Raw genomic sequence first — 25,328 nt, 5'->3', positions numbered from 1 at the left:
AGGTTTTTTATTGTTACTTAATTTTAAAATCTGGAGTTAAAATTTTAGCAAATGTCTTGCTAGCATCTATTAAGATGATCCTGACTTTTCTCATTTGACCTGTTGATATTATGTAGTACAGTAAATGTAAAAGAACTGAAATATTCTTAGGTTCCTAGAATCTCATCTTATCATGGTATACTCTATTTTGATGGTTTCCCTTTACCAATATTTTATAAGTATCTATATTCATAAATGAGGTTGATATAAAGCTTTCTTTCTGAAATAATCTTTTATCAGACTTATAGAAATATTTATATCAATATGGCAAAAGTGCAGATATTTGCAAAAAGGCTACCTTCACCAAATGCAGTCAAATCTTGGTTCTTAAACATCTCTCATCTTGAACAATTCTCTTCTTAATCCCAGACAATCCTTTCATACTATCAGATGCTATTTGATGACTTGTATAAGCATTCAGGTGTCTCTCTGGTGATAAGCACATGCTTGTATGAATCAGTTTACTGCTAACCTTCACATTGTCAATATCTCAGAAAATTGTGCTGTGAATATTATTGAGTTTTTTGCTTCTGTTGCTGCTCATTATTAAATTTTCGTTTTCTTACCCTCCATTTCATTTTTTTGTTAAATTTACATTTATATCATATTTGTTTTTAAAGTGTTTATTTATAGGTTAAATAGTACACTAGACATGAACTGTATATAAGAAAGGTTAAAACAGGGAATCATTTGGGGATCTAGAATGGATTAATTCAATTTACATTATTTTTAATGGGGAAAAAAAAAGATTTGGTTTTCAAATAACCTTTTAGAACGAATTAAGTTCTAGAATTGAGGTTCCACTGTATAATAATCCTGCTCTTAATTGCTTTGATATTCTTATTATAACTATTAGGAAAAACCAATATCAGGTTTCCAGGGGCTTCCACGTCAGAGGAGTGAACCCTCTCTCCAAGGACATCCCGGAGGTGAGAGGCAGCAGAGGAGGAGGCCAAGTGCGATCTCAGGTGCACTTCCCTCTCCTTCCACCAATTCTGTGGTAACTAGTCCTTTAGGAAGAACTTCGATCTGATGAATGCAATAAAAGAGAGGTCAACGAAAAGCCAATCCCTTAATATAAATTTTAATAGTCCTCAAAACTAATCACGTTTTGAGTAGTAAGGATAAAAATTAATGTATATCAAGTAAAGCAGCAAAGCATGAGTTTTTAAATGAACAAGAGTCTCTTGAAATATCGAAACATCTAATTTAATTATACCTGCCATTTTATCAGTTACACAAAGAATTTAAGCTAGACTCTGTTTTCTCTTACACTATCTCAAAATCCATTTAGCTCAGTCTTTTCTTAAGTGCTTCACCAGGTTTCTTTTATTAGTTTAAAGGCCTGAATATAAAATTGTTTTTAGAGACTACCGATTACTAGCTCCACGTGAAAACGGCAAATCGTGCAGAGGTTTGATTTCTGTTATGGCTGGTGGACTGTGAAAGGGAAGACGGGAGTGTCGCCAGAGCCTAGGAGTTTTCAGTCCTCACACTTGGCTTTTTTGGAAGCTGGAAGAGAATCATCATTTCCTTCTGATGGCCGTGGTTTCTTCACTGTGGAAATAATTCCAAAAGCAGTTTTCCTGGTTTCTACAAAACAAAGAAGAAAATCAGTGCTTGAAGTTCAGACATGATTTAAAGAGGTATATGTATATAGTTGAACAAGTATCACCATGCTGTTTTTTTAAAAAATATATATTTTATTGATTTTTTTTACATCAAGGAAGGGAGAGAGATAGCTAGAAACATCGATGATAGAAAGTCATAGATCAGCTGCCTCTTGCACGCCCCCTACTGGGGATGTGCCTGCAACCAATGTACAGGTTGGATTGACCGGAATCGAACCTGGGACCTTTCAGTCTGCAGGCTGATGCTCTATCCACTGAGCCAAAACGGTTTCGGCACCATATTGCTTTGACTGAAAGCACTAGTAAATGATTAAACCATCACAAAGTAGTGACTGCTGATGGCATTTAGTGTTATTACCCCTCCCCTGTTCCCTCACCTGTCCTATATACTAACATCAATATATCACCAACATCTAATTCATTCCTATGGATTACTTCAAGGGTAAAACTGCGAGCAGGTTATCTCTAATGGTTTGTCCATGGCATTTTATACAGCCAGAACACAAGTCACAGACCCTAGTGCAGCAGATGCTTTACATGTGGGAGAAAGATGGATGAATCACCAGCGCAAGTACAACCATCACAACTGTACTTCCTCCAGTGTGCTCACTTCATTTGACAGCATGTAGCACAGCTGTCATCTCTGCTAGATCATCAATGTACCTCTGAAGATTCCATCATATTTATGGCCTGGTTATGTAATAGGTGTTCAATAAATACTTGAGTTAATGAAGAAAATTAAACTCACAAGTTTATCGATCTCACAGACTGGTGATGATAGACAAAGAAAAATATGATTATTAGATGTTTAGGTCAGATTGGCAGCAGAGTTCAACTTAAATTTAGCCAACTTGTGCTAAAAATCTACTAGGGGGCCAGGCACTGTGTCATCTATAGAGGATATAAAAACACCTGATAGTGCTTCTTCCTACAACACACTGAGATAAATGCACAAGGGGCAAATATAATAGGAATGGAGGTACCCACAAGAATTAACCCTGCCTGGATAAATCAAGGAAGGTATCATAAAAGAGGTGACTCGCTCTAGCTGGTTTGGCTCCGTGGATAGAGCATTGGCCTGTGGACTGAAGCGTTCCAGGTTCAATTATGGTCAAGGGCACATGCTCAGGTCAAAGGCTCTATCTCCAGAAGGAGGCATGCTGGAGACAGCTGATCAATGATTTTTATCATAGTTGTTTTTCTCTCTCTCTCTGAAATCAGTAAAAATACACATATAAAAAGATAAAAGAGGTAACTCTAGGAAGGAAAGAGGTGGCAAATGGAGAAGAAAGTATTCCTTTGCAAAGCCCCGGAGAGAGTGTGGGGTAAGAAGAACTTAGTATGGTTAGGGGACAACATGGCTGGTGAGAAGGAAGAATGTGAAAAAAATTAGGGAGAAATGAGGCTGGCAGAACAGCTTGGGAAGAGCCAAAATACCATGTAAAGAGATTCAAACTTAGTCCTTAGGAAGTGAGAGGATCTAGAAAAAGATCCATTTGCTATAAAGGAGGTAAAACCTAAAGAACTCAATAAACGTAAATTTAGTTAAAAATTATTTATTTCAAGTAATAAAAGTAAAGTCAATTTTAAAGAGCTAAGTGTTACCTTTCCATTTGTAAGGATTAACTTGAGGAGTCTTACTATATTTTTATCAGTTATTTAAAAGCATTTTAATATGTAAAAAGGAGAAAACTGCTCTTGAGGTTATTAAAACGACAACATAAAACAATGATTTTCAGGAGGGAAAGTGTGATGATATGAAGAGGAGGGAGGAGAAAGGAAGAGTAGAAGCCTATCAAAATATAGCCAGGGACACCCACACAGAGCCTGAAAGGATGCACTCAATACTCATTTCTGTAATACAAACTATTCATTCCACAAACTTCAGAAAGTAAAGCCTGAAGCGAAAGAAGAGAAAGCACTGCTGGTTGTGGTTAAAGCAGGCTAGGAAAGATGACCCCAAAGGACCTCTGCAGGGAAGGATAATACAAGTGGATATGGTGCAATTGTCTGATAAAGATGCCTGGCGCCTCACATGACCACTGGATGTTTTTGTTGGAAGAACTTGCTCACTCACCTCCATGCAGAAGCGCCGCTCGGCAGTTGGTAGAAACTGCAGCCTTGGCATCACTCTCAGAGAGCCCAAAGAGCAGCCCCCTGGGGGTCATTAAGGATTTTAACCCAGTCAGCCAAGGACAGGCCACTAACACAGACATAACAGGCAATGCCAGCTCACCTGGTCATACTGCAAGAGGGACGTTAATCCTATCGCAGTTTTTAGCCCAAAGGGAACATGCATTTGAAAAGAGGCTTCTTTAACTAAGCTTTTTAAATATAGTTCCTCATTCTTGTTCTCCTTTTTCTATCTCACCCTTAGTCCAGAAAACAAAAGGATAAAAACATCTAGAACCTGATGTAATTTGTTTTCGAAATTATTAATTGGTAAACTTATAGTAAAAAGTTAAGAGAAATATCTTGTTAAAGTGCATCATTTCAAATTCCAAATTTCATAAGAGAAAATTTCAATAACTTCTGACTCAGGAAAGGATACAAGTTTGCCACGTCATATGGACCTCTTATTTCTAAAGGCTAAAATAAAACAAACAAAAAAACAGACATGAGTGCTGCTATCCATAACGTTTCAATGACTTCATCTACAGTAAATTAATAGGATGATTAAGTATCCAAAAATAAGGAAGTCAATTGCATAAATTTAAGTTGTTATAATTTTTATTGTTTTAAGTTTCTAAACATATAAAAGAACCTTAAAAAGCATTCTATAATAGTCTAAAGAAAAAACTATTTATATAAACAAAACTTGAAGCCCAAAAGAAATGGGAATAGATTTTACTCCTCAGCAATTACAATGAGCAAATACAGTTAAAATGAAAACATGCAATAAACGTTTGTTATATTACTATTTTAATTTCTCCCCTAGAAACTGTTTCAAGCTTTATAGCCTGAAAAGCAAAAATAAAATATGTAGAGGTAGACTTACCCTTTCTGCAGCACTAGATATAATTACATTCTACAAAACAGAAAGTGATCAATATTAATCTTAGAGGTTTAAAAAAATTGAAGAGTCTTATAATATAAATAATCAGTATTCATATTTTACCATTTAAGGCTCTATGAACACCAACTTTTTTTTAAGACAAGGTAAATAATTAAAGTGAAAAAATAAGAAACCCTCATGTCAAATTAAAGGCAGCATATAATAAGTCTTCCCAACAGATCTTAGAAAAGATAAATTTGTCTTAAAAAACTAGTTGAGAAGGTCATATAACCTAAATTCAACTCACTGATGACAAAAATTTATTATCTAGACTATTCTTTTCAGTGGCTAACTTGCAAATTTTTTATGGAAAGATAAAGACTTTCAACATATCTTTCCCTTTCTCAATGAATCTTTTCTCATTATTTTCTTCCCCTTAAAACTTACAAGAGCTCATTGAAACAGGAGAATTTATTCCTGTGCCATGACAACTTTCTGCTTTAAGGAAAAGAAACTGCTTTGATAATCTAGTGGATTAATAATAAACTGCTGGATTTGAAAACCATCCTAAAATTAGGAAGCCATACCTTTCCTTTGCAGACTTGCATCAAGTTGAGGGCATTGGAAATGGTGTACCTTCTCATTGTGGAGTCTTTGATAGCTGGGCTATAGACAAGTTCAAAGCCCACACCTCGGTCAATTGCCTTCACAGGAAATAAAAATATACAGTCAAGGATAAATACACACTGTTTTTCTCTATTTTCACTCAAGTTCCCTCTCACCTCCCTCTATGCCCTCCACTGCCACCTCCTGCTTATTGAAGTATAGCTTTAAACAAAGGCAGATTTACACCCAAATAGCACCATCCACAGAAGAAAACAGATTTGTCTCTATCTGATCAACAGAGTTTATCTTAGCCGTGGGGAGGCTGACTTTATATAAACAGGAACCACGAAGAGGCTATGGTGAGCAAAGTCCCAGTGGGGTGGCACAAAGGCTGTTATTCCATGAACAACCAAAAGAAAAGATGTGCTCCCTATACTGAGGGTAAACTATTTGCAAACACAGTAAACCAAGTAATTTGACCCAAAATGAAAAAACAAAGAAATGAAGAGCTGAAAAATTTCCAAAGAACAGGGGTGGAAGGCCTCTTGGGTAGTCACTTATTAGATATCTGTTGAATGAAGGAGGGCAAGATAGCCATGGTTGAGTGTTATATGTCAGGCACTATGCTAAGAGTCTTATATATGTATTTAACCCTTATAATAACCTCTATAAGGCATCATGGCAGGGATTGCTAATTGCCCCTGATATACGTCCTTCCCTTTTTCTTTACTAATTGAGTCCCTAATTTTAAGCTGCGTTCATGGATGTCCAGCAAAAAAGAAAGGAGAGGGCTGGGCCCTTGATCTTGCCTCGCTCTCCAGGCGCTTGGCCTTTCACATGAGAAAAGAACTCCTTTCTTATTTAAGGCGCTGTGAAGAGGTAGGCATCTCCAGGTAAGAGAATGGCCTGGCAGTGGTGGAGATGAGATTGAAATTCACCACTATACTATTTAGCTTTTTTCTTTACCCATTCACAATAGACATGTTTTAAGCCAACTATGCATGGGACTGTTGAGAAAAAGATGACATGGTTCCTCTCTCTAGGAGCTTACACTTTAGTGTGATCAGATAATCACACACAAATACAAAACTTTAACTGTGATAAGTGCTACCACGCGAAAAGTCTGGGGTTGAGTGAGGAAGGAATTAAGCAGTTCAATAGTAGAGGGAGGAGCATTCGTAGAGGGAGGGAGGAGTACATGGAACGGCCCTGGGCTGGAGAGAGCATGGAAGCACATAAAGGTCATAGGCCAGGGAAGAGAATTAAGGGGGAGCCTTATGGTGAAGGTGAAGGCTAAAGAGATGGAAAGGCCAATGGTGCAGGTCTTTAGAACTGGTGACAAGTTAATCTTCTAAGAATAATGAGAAGTATCTAAGGTCTTCAGTATGAAAGCAATAATCAGACTTGCAATGGTAGTCACTAAGTACAGTGGTCTTTTGGACGAACCAAGGAAGGAAATCAGGCCCAAACCAAGTAGTATGGCCCAAGTCTCCGTCTGGCAAATGAGCTTGTATTACCCAGAGGATGAGTTGGGACTGGTCCACAGGTAACTGCTAGAGGTTTACTCCTGAGTGTGTGCAGGAAATGGAAAAAGCTGTCTTCTTCCAGAACTGGCAGCCACCTGGATTTAATTCAGCTGTACCTGGCAGGCTCCTTAGCCTTCCTGAACACAGATTTCCTTTTTAACACCCCACAATCCGCCCTGTCCTTAATCTTCTTGCTGCCTTAAGACTCCCAGATTTTATTTTGAATTTTCCTACGTATTTGATATTAGTTAGATTTTACATGCTACTTTCCACACTGTAATTTTCCCTTCTTTCCTTTTCTGGCAACTTTTCCCCACCTCTAATTCATTGGCGTTTCTGGGAATATGTGTTAGGATACACTTTGTGCCACAGTTAGATGTCCACCCCATTTTTCCTGCCCAGCTTGTACATCTTTGTAACTCACAACTGCCCTTTATACAAGTGTTTAATATATTTACAGTCTAAGAAAATAAATCGTAGTTTATGAAAAAGAGGCCATGTGATAATGCTGATAATCCATCATAAAAGAAACCAGGATGAACTTGGCAAATTGAAATTCAGACAAATCAAAGAAACTTCCTTTAGCCATATTCTCAATTATTCCCCTAGCTATTTCTCTTAACAAAAATACTAGTTAGCCAGAGGATGCCATATTTTTTTTTCTCATCTTTCTAGTTGCTGAACTAAAACACAAGGCAGTGGAGTGGAGAAGAGGGGAAACAAAGGATGTAGATGACACACAGAACTAGATGGCCAGGTGCCTAAGCTTTCTTCATTGTACCTGAAATCCCCCCTCCCCGCCCCACCTCACACCATGGGGACCAGATCAAAATTAAACTTTTATTTTTGAGGGGGGAGAGGAGAGAAAAAGGAATATAATTATCAGCTTAATTATTTTTTAATAACAAAGTTCTGATTTTGATCTCAGTACATCAATCAAGCTTACTTTAAAGTTGCTAACAAAACTGAGACAGAGAAATGAAAGATAATGTGATACTGAAGGTTGTGAACATTCCTTTCATAACACTTTATAAATTGTTAGGTATAGTATAGACTCATTACCAGGTCTCTTGCTTCTAAGACCATTTTAATGAAAATTGCCTTAAGCTCATCAAATGATTGTTCATAACAGCCTTTCATAAAGAATGACAGTGCCTGCATGATTGGCTTTTGTTCACTTCTCTGACCAAAGGTTCTAAAAGAGGGAGATTTCTTTACTAATGAGAAATAATGTGGTAACGACTTTGCAAACCAAGGGCAGATGTGTGATACTTGAATCAAGAGATATTGATGGTAAAAAATAAAAAGACAAAAAAGATATATTGATGGTAAAATTCCAAGAACTAAACTTAACAGAATGAAGGAAGAAAGAAAATAGGGAGTTGATTACTGGGTCATTACCTGAATTCCCTGTTAATTTCATAAAAATTAGTTATTTATTGAATTCAAAGGATGACACCCTTGGTGTATCACTCTTTAAAACAGGTAATTTGTGCCCTAGTCAATTTGGCTCAGTGGCTATAGTGTCAGTCTGCAGACTAAAGGGTCCCTGGCCCTGGTGGGGGTGCATGCAGGAGGCAATGTGCTGACTAACCACTGAGCCAAAATGGTGAGGGCTATCATTAGTCGTTTAACTTTATTTCTGTGGGGTTTTTTTGCTATGCAAAATTTTGATGCTGGCAAGTTTGCTGGCGCTGGCCCAAGCATTAGATCAATGAAGTACTTAACACATTTCAGTTCCCAATATATGTGTGATAAAAAATAAAGTTTATAGAGCACTCACACCCAATCAAGTATATATGGCATGAGGACTGGAACAACCTCACTGCTTCAGACGCTATTTACAGGACATCTCTCAGTGGGGACTAATTGGATCATGAAGATAAAAATTGATTAGGGTTAAAGGAAGTGTTGAGGGGAAAATATCAGAAAGAGAGCATAAAACATAAAAACACCAAAAATACACTGAGTGGCCAGATTATTATGACCACCCCATCAGTACTTCATTGGTACATCTTTTGCCTTCAATACTGCAGTGATTCTTCTTGGCATTGACTCCACGAGATGTTGAAAGGTGATGCAAGGAATCTGACACCATGCCTGATGAATAGCACTGTCTAGTTCTGTGAGATTTGATGGTTGTGGAACCAGCTGCCTGATGGCTCTTTTAACTTCATCCCACAAATGCTCAATTGGATTGAGATCTGGTGATTGTGGGGGCCACCTAAGCAAGGTAAATTCTCCCTCATGTTCTTGAAACAACTCCTGCACAATACGAGCACCATGGCACGGCTCACTGTCTTTTTGGAAGAAGCCATTTCCTCTGGGATTCGCCATCAACATGATAGGATGAACTTGATCAGCAACGATACTTAGGTGTGTTGTGCTATTCAGATGTTGTTCCACACGAATTAAAGGGCCCAAATCATGTCAGGAAAACATGGCCCCATAACACTGCCCCCACCAGCTTGAAGGGTTGTACTCATGCATGTGGGGTTCAGGCTTTCATGCTGTTTCCGTGAAATTCTCACTCTGCCATCTGCATGATGCAACTGGAAACATGATTCATCAGACCATATGGCTTTTTTCCAATGGTCAACTGTCCAATTCTTGTGTTCCTGTGTGAATCGGAGACATTTTATCTTTGTAACTGCAGACAGCAGTGTTCGAACAGGTCTCCGGCTTCCATATCCCATACGATGCAGTGCACGGCTAATTTGCTTACCAAGGTCAGGTGGTCATAATAATCCGGCCACTCAGTGTAATATACTTGAAGTCATTGTTGAATGGCAATAACATTGAAAAAACATCAAAGGGAAAGTAAAGGTATGTGCTGCTTAAGAAACATTCTCAAAATCTAAATTCACAAAGATTGTTTTAAAATATGAAATTATTGTGTGCTTAAAGAGCTCTGTTATAAAGTAATTTCCATAGTATTTCCCATTAGTGGAAAATGACAGGAGGTAAAATAAAAGCTTGAGTACAATTGCCAAGGCAAGACTTTGGGAGAGAAGTCTATCTGTGTGAGTCACACTCTACCTAAGTTTCAATTCCATTAGTAGAGTAATTCAAATCTACCTGACCCTAAAGCTGCTGGGCTAGAGTAAGTGTAAAAGTGGTTAAACTATAATTATTAGAAGTCATTTGATTATCTGAGGAGCTAATTTCCATTTTTTAGAAACACAATTATCACATAATAAATGCATGTGACTCCCATACTCTCTAGACCCGTGGTCGCCAACTGGTGGTCCACGAGGTCTGAAAGGTTGGTGGCCGCTGCTCCAGACTCCAGAAGAGGTTTGTAGGATCTTTAGAGGGAATTACAGCATTGAAACTATGGTGCCCCAAGCATGAAAGATTACAAAAGGGACAAGAGCTATGAATTACTACACAAGTGAAGTGCCTTTGTGTACCTGAGCCCCCTTCATAATCCCAAACTTCTAAGCTGACAATTCGTGGCTTCTAGCCTCTAGGTAAAAAGACTAATGAATTCCCTGTTTAAATCTCCCACTTACCACCACCGTAGAAGCAAAGAGCACAAACCCAATCCAAATTAAGATACATGTGCATAATAAAGGGATCCTTGGAAAGCCAGCCTATCATCTTTTCATGGCCAAAGACAAGTTCATCTTGAAGGCCAAAGGAGCAGGCAAGGACCAAGACTTAAGGCTGAATTGTTAACCACATTCACTCTGTGTTCTGTGTTTTCATGGTGAACATACTCTCCTACACACACAGCTCCATATCTGGATTAGATATAATCAGATACAAACAATACATACACAGCTATACAGCTATTAGTTTCCCTGAACAAGCAGCTGGATACCTCTCACCATATGTTTCCAGCTTCCTCTCTCTTAAATGGGAACTAGGTGAATAAATTAACAGGGACTCTTCTTCCTGACCAGTTCACACTGCAGCCTGCTTCTACATTGGGTAGACTAGAAATAATCTCGCGCAGTCCTTCTCTCCACTCCCATCATCTAGTTTTTATTAAACAACATATGTAAAATGTTCACACCAGATTTTTTAAAAAGCAGACACTGTGTTAAATACTGCATATCCCTCTCACTTGTCAAATTTTCACTTTTCAGAATTCTTAACTTGAAAAGTGTGGGAATTAAGACAAAAATACCATCAAACAGCAGCGGCCTTCCTGAACTTACAAATGAACTGGGGGGTGGGTTGTCCTACTGCTGCTGCCTCCTCATGGCAGCCCAGTGCCCCACTTCCCTCACCTGCCAACACTGACTACCGGCTAATGACTCGAACGAGCAGGATTTGGCAAGGTTCCCCAAGCTGCACTCTGACACGCTAGGCTAGACACATATTCACCCAACTGAGAAGTTTCAGGGGGGACCCGGGCACGATATTGGGATAATTTAAAGAGGATGCCCATGACACACCGGGTGCTCTCTGGAAGCTCACAGTCTGGGCTGGACAAAGGGTACTTTCGTAAGAAAGCCCCCACCAAGCAGCCACTGGCAAGCTCACCCTATGTGGAACATAAGGAATCGTGTTGCACTGCTGTCCATTCTATGGATCTGGCCTCAGCATCATGGGCTCCTATTTTCTCCCAACAAGGACACAATACTGTATGTGGGCTGACCCAGGCAAAGCCATCTAGAAAATAGCCTTCCTAGCTCATTAAAGTGAAGGAGAAAGGTAAAAGGACTTTAAATTTAATGGCTGCACTGGCTAACTCCAGGGGGTGCCATTTACACCGCAATGGGTTGGCAGCGTGAGGCTCTGGCAGACTTCTAGAGCCAGAGATTGCGGCCACTTCGGGAGAGGCTGCTGTGGCCCTGGGTGCTGGAGGGGGCTGTGCCTTTTATCACAGGAGCTGGGGCCTGGCGGGGGGCTCACATGTCAGAGAACCAACAGGACGGTCTGGACACTGTGACTGAAGAGCTCAACGGCTTCTCCTGGCCAGTCTTCATTTCTCCACGTCTGCTAAGTGGGCCGTGAACACAGATCTCCAGCTCTTAACTGTGATGAGTCAGGCGTTCTGTTTTGTTTTAGTATTTACTTATTTATTTATAAGCACTGGCAAGAATGTGGGGAAATGATGATTTGTGCTTAAGCAATACTGTTATATGTTCAGTTCTCCTCTCAATATTTATCAGAAAAAAGCTGATACGACTTTAACATTTTGGGTACTTTTCAAGTACAGTTTTAGAAGCATATTTTTAGGGGCAGAACATAAGCCAACTAAAATTTTTACACACTGAATTCAATTTTTCCGCACCACATAGACCAATTTTCTCCTCATTGTCTCCCCCTATTCTTGGATCGAGCCAATTCCCTAGCAGCAGAGACAGGAAAACAACTTGAGGAGGCTCTGATTCTATAGAAACAAAAGAATAGGACAGTCCTCTACCTTGAAAAAACAGATTAAATTTTTAATTTTCCAACTCTGACAGGATTAGGTATATATCTGGATTGTTTATTAAACTCTCTTGCTCCTTCCATAATACTCTCTGAGAATGGGAGACTAAGCTTTGGAAGCCACTCTTCTAAAATAGCATCCTCCCCCTCCCTAGGATCTGGCTGCTAACGCAAGCAGTTGTTAGTGATGTGAAATATCACCTTTATGATGGAATAAGACTCACAAGACGGCATGACAGATGGGAGAGGAAGGGTAGGGAAAACAAGAGAATTATGTAGAAAGGTACCCTGTAGAAAAGTACTGAAGAAATTTCTATAGCAGAGAGAGGAACAAAAAGTCCCCAGAATGCAAGGCTCCCCCCTTAGATAATTACAAAGGTAACTGGGCTTTTGTGTTAAACCAGCATGCGTCAGTGCAGCTTTTCATTGCTCATGGACCATGCCCGCTATGCTTTCTATGCCCTTCTCCAGCACACTGGTGCCTTGGGGATCTTCAACATTATTTCCCTTCCCCTTCTTTCTTGACTGCTCTGTCCCTAGTGTTCACTATTTGGGCAAGAAAGTGTCCAACACTGTTAGCTTTCCTTCCAAGAAATATCCTTCATAGATTTTGATTTTTAAGGCCTTTCAAAAACATCTCTATAATTTACCGAATTTCTTTATTTTAAGCTTTCTTTCCTCCTTTAGTCATTTTACAACAATAAAAATCCTGTTTTTAAAAATGCTATTTAGCCCTAGCTGGTTTGGCTCAGTGGATAGAGCGTCAGCCTGTGGACTAAAGGGTCCCAGGTTTGATTCTGGTCAAGGACATATGCTCGGGTTACAGGCTCTATCTCCAGTAGGGGGCATACAGGAAGCAGTCAATCAATGATTCTCTATCAACATTGATGTCTCTCTCTCTCTCTTTCCCCCCTCCCCCCCATCCCTTCCTCTCTGAAATCAGTAAAAATAAGTTATATACATAACCCAATGCATGAAGATTCGTGCAAGAATGGGCCTTCCTTCCCCTGGCTGCCAGCACCACTTTCACTCTGGCCGGAGCATCCATTCTGCCTTCCCACACTGCCCAGAGGCCTGGAGCAGCTGGGTGGTGCAGAATGCCTGTGTCATCGCCATGGCAACAACACAAATGTCCTGCCCTTGGCCGCTCCCACTGGTGTATGCAAATTAACTTGCCATCTTTGTCAGGTTAATTTGCATACCTACAGCTGATTGGCTGATGGGTGCCACAAAGGTGCAGACAATTAGCATGTTACTCTTTTACTAGGTAGATATTAAAAAAAAAAAAATGCTTATTTAACCCTAATCGATTTGGCTCAGTGGATAGAGGCATTGGCCTGTGGACTGAAGGGTCCCAGATTCGATTGCAGTCAATAGCAGGAACCTTGGTTGTAGGCTCAATACCCAGCCTTGGTCGGGTGCGTGTGTGGGAAGCAACCAATCAATGTGTCTCTCTCACATCAATGTTTCTCTCTGTCTCTCCCCGTCCCTTCCACTCTCTCCAAAAATCAATGGCAAAATATCTTTGGGTGAGGATTAACAACAACAAAAATGCTTATTTATCACCTAGCCTTTGTTTTTCTTCATCTAAGAGCACTGGTTTCTTCTGCCCCTTGTCCAGTTAATCAAGTTTCTACAGATTCAAGCATAGAAAGGGAAGGATAACACTTACCACATTAATAGGGGGTCTTCTGAAGTAAAATGGTAGCTTCTCTGTTACAGTTATGCAGACTAAATCCACATCCAGATGTGTACAAGCAACCTGTCAGGAAGAAAAAGCAGGTGAGCTCTTTCTGTGGCTCCTTGGAGGGGGGCGGCTGCTTCAGGATGAAGCTGAACACCTCTTTCCCAGGCACTGGCTACCAGGGACTCACTGAAGCGGACGATAAATGCAAACGTCTACCTTTTGTGAGACGTTTATGGCACAGAAGTTTTTGCTGATGCTCAGGATGAAAAATGGAAGGAGGAGTTATGTGGTTTGAATCAGTGGTTGAGGACAAACAAGGTTTCCTCATGAAGCAGGGTGTCTTGACCCATTGCTGTATCCACCTGCTACTGTTATACACCAAGGAGGATTGGAGAGAGAAAGCACAAATCTGTTCGGGGCTGCATGTGGATGCCAATCTCAGTGCTCTCAACAAGGTCATTGTAAAAAAAAAAAAGATATCCTGGTCTCACTGATACTGTGCCTTGTCATCTGGGGACCAAAAGAATAGCAGAATCCACAAACTACAAAATTTCTCAAAAGATGGAGCTATCTGCATAAATGTGTGAGAAAGCCCCTACATAACGAAGGTAAGAAACCTCGGATCAAAGCACCCAACATTCAGTGTCTTGCTACTCTAAGCATCCTGCAACACAAACGTCATGTATTGCTCTGAAGAAACAATGTACTAAAAAAGTAAATAAATAAAAGGCTGCAAAATATGCTAAACGTTTAGCTAAGAGAATGAAGGAGACCAAAGAGAAAGGCAAAAGAAAACCTGGCACATTAAGAATGGGAATGAGGCCAATTCGGATATAAAGAAACATAAATAGACATTGCTCATGCTAAAGGTGTTATGATGGCTCTGTGTTGAAATACAAAGCCCGTGGTCAGCCATTCCTGGAAGTTTGGCTTGAACGGTTCAACTGTAATCTGGTTGAAGCAGTGTGGTGTGTCCACTGACCTTTAACAGACAGGGCCTAGAGACCATCTGACTCACGGTCTGCTAATAAGGATGGGCTGCTAAGAGAGGCTCCATTTGTGGAAGTGTAGATTGTTCTAGAAAGGGAAAACTAACTGAAATCCAAGAAAAAAAAAAAAAAAAAAAAGGCCAAATGCTCCACTTTTCCTGTAAATCATTTATTTTTGTGCTAGGGATTGTTCCAGGCCTGTGGTTCCTACCAGACTACTGAACGGCTGAAGAAACAGGAACATGACACTACCAATGGCATTTTGTTCAAATACCAATGAAAACAATCTAAATAAATGGTCAACACAGAGCTGTAACAAATCAAATCATACTGAATGCATTTTTCAGATTTAATTTCTCTTTCCTTTCTTCTAATTTTTGCTATCATTTAAAGATCAACACATTGCATTTATATCCAAAAGAGATTTGAAACTGCTTACAAAAGCTGCTTGCAAGATGAAACAGGTAAGAAAATCAGGACAGAAGGAAAATAAATTTGAGGAAAGGTTGGCCAAAGATGCTGCTAGAAGATGAATGTCTGGCTTTGATTTTCCATTATTGGATTTACAGTGATAAAAAGAATTGGCTGTTTTGAATTGTATTAAACATAAGACACACTCACTGTGTTGGTATATACGGAATCCATGAACAAATTCACACTGCCAGGTGGCTATGCTGACAAACCAACATCAGGGGCACAGACCAAGGGAAAGGACGGAGTAAGGAAGAGGAGTACAGAGGGGGTAATAATAGGGAGTTCTTCAGAATCCCCACTTCGGTCACTCCTACCCCCTCCCAGACTCCCTGGCTTTAAGACAGCCCTAGTAACTCAGTAAGCCTGGGAAGTAATGCTGTTTTGGCAAAAACACTTGGCTCATTAAGAATCTGTCCCATCCCAACTGCTACAGCTGCCCAACTCATAAAAGTCATTGAAAATTTAATAAGAATGAAGAAAAGCTCTGAATAGTAGATAATACAAGTTCAGCTTCTGTCCACCAGTTTTTAATTATCACAATGGCAAAGATAAAAATGTTCAGGAATACTCTGCTAACACAAGACGAAATAAACAGGTACTCACAAGATCCTTATATCAGTATAGAATCTTAAAAAGTACTTTAGCAATAGGTATCAAAATTTTAAGTGCATACACCAACAACCTCACTTACAGGAATGTACCGTATAGGTTCTAGAAATATATCCTATAGCAATATACTCTACAAATGCTCAGGGATATTAGTACAACGATAGTCACTACAAACTCCAATCACAAAAGACTAGATGTAATTAACATGAATCAATTTCACTTCAATATATAATTTATTGGAATTGCATATTACAATGGAATATGCTGACTCCTAAAAAGGAATGAGGTATACCTCTAACTGACATCAGGGACCAACTCCAAGATCTACTGGTCGGTGAACAAAGCATGGTGTTACATAAGAAGAAAGGAAGTAGGGAAGAGGTATAAAGGAAGGATTAGGAAAATAATATTCCTGAGAAGACAGAACTGTTAGGCAGTGGTTGCCTCAGGAGAAAAGGGAGAAGACATTTTAGGTAGGAGAAAAGTATACTTTCCAACGCTTATCTATTTGTACTGTATGAAGTTATTATCATGAACAGAAATTATTTTTCATTTAAAAAAAAAAGCGAATTCTTTTTTTTTTTTTTTTTTAAAGTCTGCTAAATATTATTCTCCAGACCAAAGCTAAATTAGGCTACTTATTATGTATTGGTCATTTTCTCCTCCTCCTATATAACTGGCTAATTAAAAAATACCCCTTGTTGGTATAAGAACATGCATTTTAATAAACTTTCAGGAACAAAGGCCAGCTCTACTTGGTTTCCTCTGATACCTCAAACTTAAAATGTCTCAAACTGAATTCTTTTGCTATTTAGCATTCTATTAATCCAAGATGTACTAACCTGAGGTTCATAAAAGGGACTTGGGGAGGACTGTGAACCCCTATCCTTCTGTCCTCCTTGTTTTATAAAATATGTGCATTTTTAAGAATATACTTTCCTTAAGTCCTCATAGGAGACCTTGGCCAAAGAAAAAGAACTGATATGGATTCATATACAACCTGCCAAAATCACTAAGATTTTAAACCATAAATATTATTTGTAAATACTTTAATCTTCTTTAATGATTTAGAAGTACTTTAATGTGAACAATGCTTTTGTTTTTATAGCTATCTAAATGTATCAATTGAAGATTTGGATTAATAGAAAGCTAAACAGCAAAAAAATTCAGTTTGAGACATTTTAAGTCTGAGGTGCCTCCTGCATGCCCCACACTGAGGTGCAATTTTCTAAGGAATGGATCTGAGCCTCCGATGTGGCTCAGTGGTTGAGCGTCAACCTATGACCAAGAGGTCAAAGTTGGATTCCCAGTCAGGGCAATGTCTGGGTTGTGGGCTTGATCCGCAGTAGTGGATGCACAGGAGGCAGCGGATCAATGATTATCATTATTGATGTTTCTATTCATCTCCCTTCCTCCTCTAAATCAATAAAATATATATGTATTTTTAAAAAGATTGTACCAGGCCCACTCCCAGTGATAAATTCAGAAGTAGGGCTAAAGCATCCTCATTTTAACAAATATCCCCAGCAATTTTGAAGCTGGCGGAGCCATAAGCACTGTCTTGAAAAATACCCTGTTCAAGAGCTGGAGGTACGGGCAGCATACTCTACAACAGCAGTTTTTAAAGGGAAACAGGCATGGATTTTGGAAGCAAATAGAACTTTTATTTCCATTTACTTTTTTAAAATTACTCTCTTAAAACTTGTTCTGTTTTGTGTGTAAACTACCTTTTAAAGCACAGTTATAATGAAGTATGCAAATAATTTATAATAAAATAAACACATATATTTAACAAATCTGGTTAACTACCCACAGTCCTTAAACTACCATGGTTCCATCAATGAATCAGAATCTCCTGTGGAACTTGAAACAGATATCAGACTCAATCCCTAACCTATTGGGTCAGAATCTTCAGTGGTGAGGGCTGAACCCCCTGATTTTAAAAAGTTCCACAGGGATTGCTGATGAATATGTATCACTCCCCTTTACTGACCTCTTTTTCTGAAACAAAATTGAAAACTACTATAATTGAACATTTTATGAAAGGAGTAATCAAAAACAAAGTTATTCATAGATAAATTGTGCTGTTCCTCTACAGTAATATACATAGTTAAGAATTAATAAAAAAAAAATTGTAAGCCTGGGAAACTAAATTTACCACATAAGTCTTCTTTGTCAACAGCTCCATCTACTGGATAAACTTAGGCAAAATCTTCCTAAATACACTCTTGTGAAATTCCAGAACCATAAAAGAAAAATTCAGTTTCCAGACAGGGCAAAACAGATAATCTACAAAGGCATAATAATCAAGACTTCTTTTAAAAAATAATAAACACTATTTTCTTTTACTTAACTGTTACTTACATGAAAAAGTTTTTCTGTCTTTGGAAAAACTGCAACAATATCATACAGCCGGACCCTCGAAGAAGTTGCTCTCTAATAATAACAAAAGAATGTTAAGTTACTCTCTAGTTATATTATAAAAAAAATGTTAACAAAAACAGTACCCATGGGATTCTGCCTCTGGTTTGGCTGCACACCTAACATGCCACTGACAGTTTTGCTTTGCTTTGTATGTTGACAGAAAAGACTTTCTAAGCACATGAGAATCAACATCCATTCCACCAACCTTCTCTCTTCCTTCCTACAATTACACTTGAATCAAACATTGTGTTTGCGATACAAAAATCAAATTAGATAGCCCTTGCTTTTACAAACTAGTGGAGGAGTTTGTCAGACACTGAGAGCCTGCTGCGTGAAGGACACTAGGGGTACAGGATAACTTAAGGCATATGTCTGCCCTTCAGGCAATTCACAATTTTGTTGGGAGACAAAAAATACACTTGACTAAGTGTGAGGCAATTAGAATGTTAAATACAAATTAAACTGCTAGATGTGCAGGAAAACACCTGAGAAACCAAGGACAGAATGAGAGAAAAATAAGACAGCTTATCTTCTTCCCATTAAATGCTGAAATTCCTCAGGACTGTCCTAGACCTTCTCTTCCCACCTCACGCTTGGACCAGGGAGTCTCATCCACTACCATGAATTAAATTATTCTCCATATGGTGACCACTTCCAAGCCATTATCTGTTATTAGGATCACTCTTCGAAGGGCCATGCCTTTCCAACTGCCATTTGATAGGCTCCATTGGAACTTTTACAATAACCCACCGAGTCCCAAATATCATGCTCACAAAGCTGCTTTTCTTTGTATGTCCCGTCTCAGCAAATGGTACCACCAGCTACCTAACTGGCTGCCCGGGCCACACTAAGGCACCATCATCCTAAATCCAATTAACCATCAAATCCCGCCCATCCACCCACCCAGATGCTTCTCAAAGCCCCTTGATCCTCTCTGACCCATTCACTATAATGTCTGCTCACCCAGACCAATCTCCCTAACCTTATCTCAGGTTAGCCAGCTAAGAACACACCCAGAACACACCATATTTTCTTTGGCTTCAGAGCCTTTGCATAATCCCTCCTGTCTCTGAGAACACTCTCTCCCCCACTCAACATCTATATAACACTTACTGATTTTTCTGGCCCCAATTTGAACATCAACTTTCTCAAACTGGCCTCCAGAGCATCCTTTATTTACTACCTCCACCTTTTTTTTTTTTTTGCTATTTCTCACAGATTTAAAAGGACTGTGTCTGTATTATTCATAGCAATATCCCTAGCACCACTGTATGTCTCAATGACTAACAGTTGCCCAAGGACTCATGTATTGTGGTATTCCTGTACATGTGCCATGAGTGGAAGAGATTCTGTTTTATTATGTGAATTCTGAGGATGAGGAAAGCAGGCATGTGTCATGCACAGGGGTGGGGGCGTAAGAATGGGTTAAATTGAAAACATTACTCCATCTACTTAAAAGTCCAAAACGAGAGAAGAAAGGTAATTAACTTACCAAAACATTGCAGTGAGACGGATCCGAAACAATAATTGTCAGTCTAGTTAAAATTTTTATTGGTCTTGATTTTCCCTATAATAAAAAACATGCCATCAAAAAAAGCCCAGAATACAAATGACTGATGTTCCTTTTTACCAGTGGAAGCATTCATTAAAAAGATGCCAGCGATAGGGCAGTAAAGATCAGTAAAATTCAGGCTTCATTCTCCAGGAATTTATATTACAGCTAGAGAAAAAAAGATGTAAAACTACATAATGAGGTAAGTTAAAGGCTGTAGGACTTCTGGAAAGAAGACCACTGAAGAAGTATGGAATTGATAGTAAGAGAATGTTTCACAGAAGAGCTGGGTCCCGATGGAAAAGTAAGACTGGTAAGCAGAGGAAGGGGCATCGCAGGGTAGAGAACCATACATAGGGGCGTGTCTGCAGTGAAAGAATAGGTATTAGGCTTCTTCTTCTTTTTTTTTTTTTTTTTTTTTTTTAATATATTTTATTGATTCTGTACAGAGAGGAAGGGAGAGAGATAGAGAGTTAGAAACATCAATGAGAGAGAGTCATCGAACAGCTGCCTCTTGCATACCCCCCGCCGGGGATATGCTCGCAACCAAGGTACATGCCCTTGACCGGAATTGAACCCGGGACCCCTCAGTCCCCAAGCCGACGCTCTATCCATTGAGCCAAACCGGTCTCGGCGGTATTAGGCTTCTTAAACAACAAAACACCTACCTGTACAATTGGCAAAGTTGTAAAGAGTTCTGAAACAGCTACTGGTTTTTCAATTTCCTACAACAAATAATAAAGTTACCATAGATTATACATGTTAATGGGACAAAGCATAATGGAAAACTTACTAAGGGTTTGCAGAAAAGATAATTTAAAAAAAGAAATAAGAAAACTAATTTGTGGTATTCCGAAACACTAAATTAGCTTTTTTTCCCCCTTAAAAAATTAATGGAAGCTGAAGAGCAGAGAAACAACTGTAAATATCAATGGATAGGAAGGATGAAAAGTAGTTTTTAGACTGAAATAATCTGTAAGGAACAGTTGTTGGCCTAAAGAGAAATATACATTTACCAGTATGTTATGCTAAAGAGTTAAAAAATCAAATACTGTGGATTATAGTCAGTCAATAACAATGCACTTAAAAAAAAAAATGACTACTGAGTGACTTAATTAACATCAAAGTAACTTTAAGAATCCTCAAAGCATGTCTATTATGTCACAAAAAAGCTATCATTTGTACAAATATGCATCAACTCAACTAATATGAAATAAGAACAGTGCACAGAGAATGCATTTTTTTAATTGCAAGAAAATATGCTTATCTGTAGGTTCCATATTACCAATATAAATAATTATAAAAACTGGTCGTTGTTATTATTAACTTCAGAAATTATATTTTACCTGTTTCTTTTCTTTAAATTCAACAACGTGATTGATGGCAACAACTGAATAGCCAACTGAAAAGAAAAATGGAACATTCTTCTTAAATATAACCACCTCTCTTTCCTTTACCCATAGTCCCATCCCACTTCTAGATGTCAAGACTAGGAGGAGGTTCGCAGAGTGGTATGGGTTTGGGCGCTGGTGTCAGACCGTCTGCTTTCAGATCTAAGCATTACCACTTACAAGTTTCAGATTCTTCGTCTGTCAAAATGGTGATAATAAAAGAACTTAACATACACGTCGTGGGGATTAAATGAGTACATGCAGAGTGTTTTAGAACGGTGCCTGGCACTTAGGTAAGGTTTTATTTGACCTCTGTGACTTGGTAGCATGATACTAAACACCCTAACTTTGCGTGTCTCCTTTCTATCTATCATTCTCTTTCATATTTCTTTTTTCATTTTCATCCCACTAACTTTATACTAGTCAGCCTCACCTTTATTCTCACTCTTTTCTTTTGCTTTTTAGCCTATTACTTCCTCTTCAGGCCCTTTTCCCAAGGAGAAATGGAGTAATGATGCCCTCACACCAATGTCCACTTCTCTTTTGGAGCTTTCCACCATCAAGATTGGGAATTCTTTGAGGCCAGGGCCTTGCTCTATCAGCCTCAACACAGAGCACCATTCTGGGCATTAAACTACCAAAATTATGTCTAAATAATATTTTCAAGTTATTTTAACACTAATGGGGGTGGTAGTAATAATAGTATATGAAAATATAATGCATGTTAATGCCAAAATAGTGGGCCCCCTTCATCAATTTGTCCAACTTCCTTCTTTCCTTCTTCACTCAAAAATTGAATATCCATTCCACAACAGACCGTTTGCTACGTGTAGAGAACTCAGAAAAAACAGAAGATAAAAGAAACTTCCAGTACTTTGTGCTTCACCTTTCACTCGTTCAAATCAATCAAGCCCCACCAACATACCCCACCACCATTCTTCTTCTTCTTTTTGCTGATTTTTTACAGAGAGGAAGAGAGAGGGATAGAGAGTTAGAAACATGGATGAGAGAGAATCATTGATCAGCTGCCTCTTGCACACCCTCTACTGGGGACGTGCCCGCAACCAAGGTACATGCCCTTGACTGGAATTGAACCTGGGACCTTTCAGTCCGCAGGCCAACGCTCTATCCACTGAGCCAAACCGGTTTCGGCATCACCATTCTTCTTTACCATACTCCAAAGTCTGCTGTAAGTTTTCTCTGGAAACCTTTTGGCTACTAAACAATGTCTTTACTGTCCTTCAGAAATGTCAACTAGATTCAATTTCTCCACAAACTTTTCCTAGATTACTCATTTGGCATTTTAGGATTACTTTCCCAATGTCTCTGGAGTAATTTCTATTTATATAACTTGTTTCTGAAGCTTATTGGTTTCTTACATCACATCATAAACCAAGAACCAGGGATCTGTCTTCTTTATTCTTTGAAAATTGCCACGCACCCAAGAGCACTCATTTATCTTTACCTAAAATTGCAGTGACTTCCTGTCCTGTTAGGACTTCTTATTTAATTTTAATTATACACATTGGGTAACAATGTATAGACACTTGACCTCATCTCCTTCAAGAATATTTGAAAATTGAGGCAATTTTCTAAACAAGTCATCATTTTCTGTGTTTTTAAAAAGGTGTGCAGCTTTTTAATTTATTCCATAAGCAGTGAGTGAGCCAATCACTATCTGCCAGGGCTGCTGAGTGACTGTGCTGAGCACAAGAAATAAAAAGAATGAATAGAAAGACATGGCCGCTCTCTTCATATCATGATTCAGTCATTAAGGAAAAAGCATCCGGAAAAGCTTAACTGAATTAGTAACATAAACTACACCCAGAAAACTTGATTTTAAAGGAACCACCAAATAGTAACATTAAACGGCCCAGATCATCATGTCCATCGCCTTCTTTTTTTACTGGTGAGGAAAGTATTCTCAGAGAGAAAATGCTAATTAGCGGCTACAAAACTACAAGAAGAAATGGTGTAATCCACTTCGCCAAAGGCTGGCTGCAGCCAGCACCACCCTCTGACAAGCATCATTACCAGCTCTCACAGTGCTGAGAACTGAGGAACCCTGCAGAAACCTCTTCATTTGTAAACCCTTCTAGCCCCACATCTAAGAAGAAAACCGCAGCCAGGATTAGTTCCAATAATTCAAACCGGGTCTTATCTCTCAGGGCTTCCGCTTCCTTGGAGTCAAATAGGAATCCAGCGTTCTGGCCATGCTGCTTGCCCCCATCCCCAAATATATCCTCTCCCACCTACCCTTCCTATAAATATTATTCCAACGCTCGCAGCCCCCCGTTCCTCCCCGCTTTCCCGAGCCCCCCAGCACGCTCGGTCTAGGCACTGCTCGCGCCTTTGCTCGGACCCAGTCGTGCAAGGCAGACAAGAGGCGTGACAGTAAAAGCACGGGTGTAGGTGACACGTGGAAGCCCTGGCTTCTACATCCCATCAGCTACGGGGCCCTAAACAAATCCTCCACCTCCTCGTGGCCTCAGCTTTCTCCATTTGCACGAAAGGAAGAGCTAGACTGGGTTACACAGCTCCCCAGGGCCTTCGAATTTCCCGCGTGCAGGATCCAAACCACCCGTGGTGGGGGCATCGGCTTCCAGGGACATCCGAGAGACACGGAGGCCGGGCCTTGCCGGGTCCTCCCAGAACGTGGCCGGACAGTCTGGGGGGGCGGCGAGGCTGGGCGGGATGCCCGCGAGGCCACGGCGACTCACGGTGAGCGGCGTTCTCCACGAGCCCGCGCAGCGCCTTCAGGTCCGAGCCCGCTCGCAGGTCCAAATCTGCAAACACCGCCATGCTTGAGCCACGTGACCGCCCTGCAGGATCTGCGCAGGCGCAGGGCCCCCCGCTCCCCGAGGCATGCTGGGATTTGTAGTTTACTCAAGCATTTGGTCCCTCCCTTTAGTTGATTGTCAGTGAAGTTTCGCAGGCATTTGCTTCGCTTTCAAGTACCAAATGTAAAAATCAGTGTGTCGAAACCAAAAGCCTCACTTCACTCCTTTGTGTTATTCTGAATGAGAAAGTTTGCTTTCCCCAAGAGGTGTTCACAACTCCTACCATTCCTCCTATTAAACGGTAGAAAGTAATTCTTAGGCAATACAACTAAATAGCATTTATTGAGCGCCTGCAATAAACCAGAAACTCTTGCTAAGAGCTGGAAATGCTTAAAAAAAAAAAAAAAGACATAAATAACCCTTTTTCTTTCCTACATGTAAAGACCATGCTATTGTTTAAAATAGGCACATCGGGAAGAGGGGGAATCTGAGCTGAAAACCTCGAAAAAGATTGCCCTAGAAAAGCAAAGGATCTTTTTTTCTTTTTTCCCCCCAAACCGAACTGGCTGTGACATAGCACGGGCTTTCTATTACCAACCACAAGATGGCAGGGGTGGGCCTAGGTGAAGGGGAAGAGAGAGAAAGGGTACGAAATTGGAAAACAGTCATTGAGTATTGTACAGAAGGCCAGCCAATTTGCTAAGTACTTTCCTTACGTATTTCATTTAATTTTCAAAGCGAGTGAGCTAAGTGCTTTTTTTTTGGTATGTTTTTTTTCTTCTTCAACAAATGCATTTTATATCTGCATATTAAGTGAAGAAAAATTACTCAGGCAACTAAAACTTCTCACTGAAGGAAATTTATAAGAAATACATATTGAAGGCAAGAGAAAGAACAGGTCCTAAAAACAAAAGCTAGCATTTTTAAACATAATAACTATAAATTCTATTGTTCAGTCATACCTTGAGAATACAGCTAAGAACTCGAAGGATAAACTATACTTAAAAAACTAAATTATCTCTAGAATTTTCTATTGCAGCTGATAAGCAAGTAAATATATAAAAGCTGTATTGTTGAGAATTTTGACTTGACTAGATTTTTGAAATACTGCTTAAAAATGGTACATCATTAGGAAGTAACTTATTTTTGTGTATGAAGAAGAATTTTAAGAATTTTAAAGTTGTCTTGTCAGAATTGGTAACCATGACCAATTCTACTGGGATCAATGTTAACGGCA

At 39.5% G+C, this 25,328-nt stretch overlaps 1 protein-coding gene across 3 annotated transcripts; it reads right to left on the bottom strand.

Moving 5' to 3' along the window:
• Nucleotides 1–275: 275 nt before the first annotated feature.
• Nucleotides 276–24,144, bottom strand: RPP30 (ribonuclease P/MRP subunit p30). Of its 3 annotated transcripts, XM_036438536.2 has the most exons (12): nucleotides 24,032–24,137; nucleotides 23,164–23,260; nucleotides 21,267–21,322; nucleotides 20,589–20,645; nucleotides 19,861–19,935; nucleotides 18,309–18,380; nucleotides 13,858–13,947; nucleotides 5,253–5,369; nucleotides 4,669–4,698; nucleotides 4,222–4,259; nucleotides 3,748–3,827; nucleotides 276–1,632 (listed from the first exon to the last, which is right to left on the bottom strand). In XM_036438536.2, the coding sequence occupies exons 2-12, from the start codon at nucleotides 23,174–23,176 to the stop codon at nucleotides 1,523–1,525; spliced, it is 738 nt and encodes a 245-aa protein (XP_036294429.1). In that variant the 5' UTR covers nucleotides 23,177–23,260; nucleotides 24,032–24,137; the 3' UTR covers nucleotides 276–1,522. The 3 variants fall into 3 exon arrangements, with proteins under 3 accessions (XP_036294429.1, XP_036294427.1, XP_036294428.1); XM_036438534.2 differs by lacking the exon at nucleotides 23,164–23,260 and having other exon boundaries at nucleotides 24,032–24,144; XM_036438535.2 differs by lacking the exons at nucleotides 4,669–4,698; nucleotides 23,164–23,260 and having other exon boundaries at nucleotides 24,032–24,144.
• Nucleotides 24,145–25,328: the final 1,184 nt, after the last annotated feature.

This window comes from Pipistrellus kuhlii, unplaced genomic scaffold (genome assembly GCF_014108245.1).
Source record: "Pipistrellus kuhlii isolate mPipKuh1 unplaced genomic scaffold, mPipKuh1.p scaffold_m20_p_15, whole genome shotgun sequence".
NCBI classification, from domain to species: domain Eukaryota; kingdom Metazoa; phylum Chordata; class Mammalia; order Chiroptera; family Vespertilionidae; genus Pipistrellus; species Pipistrellus kuhlii.
This window is presented reverse-complemented; position numbering and strand designations above follow the sequence as displayed.

Bases quoted from the DNA above. Each gene is read 5' to 3' on its own strand.
- RPP30 (XM_036438534.2), bottom strand. From the start codon at position 24,113: ATGGCGGTGTTTGCAGATTTGGACCTGCGAGCGGGCTCGGACCTGAAG. The intron at 19,936-20,588 runs GTAGGTGTTTTG...TTTTTATTATAG, and splicing joins CAACTTTGCCAATTGTACAG to GGAAAATCAAGACCAATAAA. The intron at 3,828-4,221 runs GTATCCTTTCCT...AATGACCCCCAG, and splicing joins CCATATGACGTGGCAAACTT to GGGGCTGCTCTTTGGGCTCT.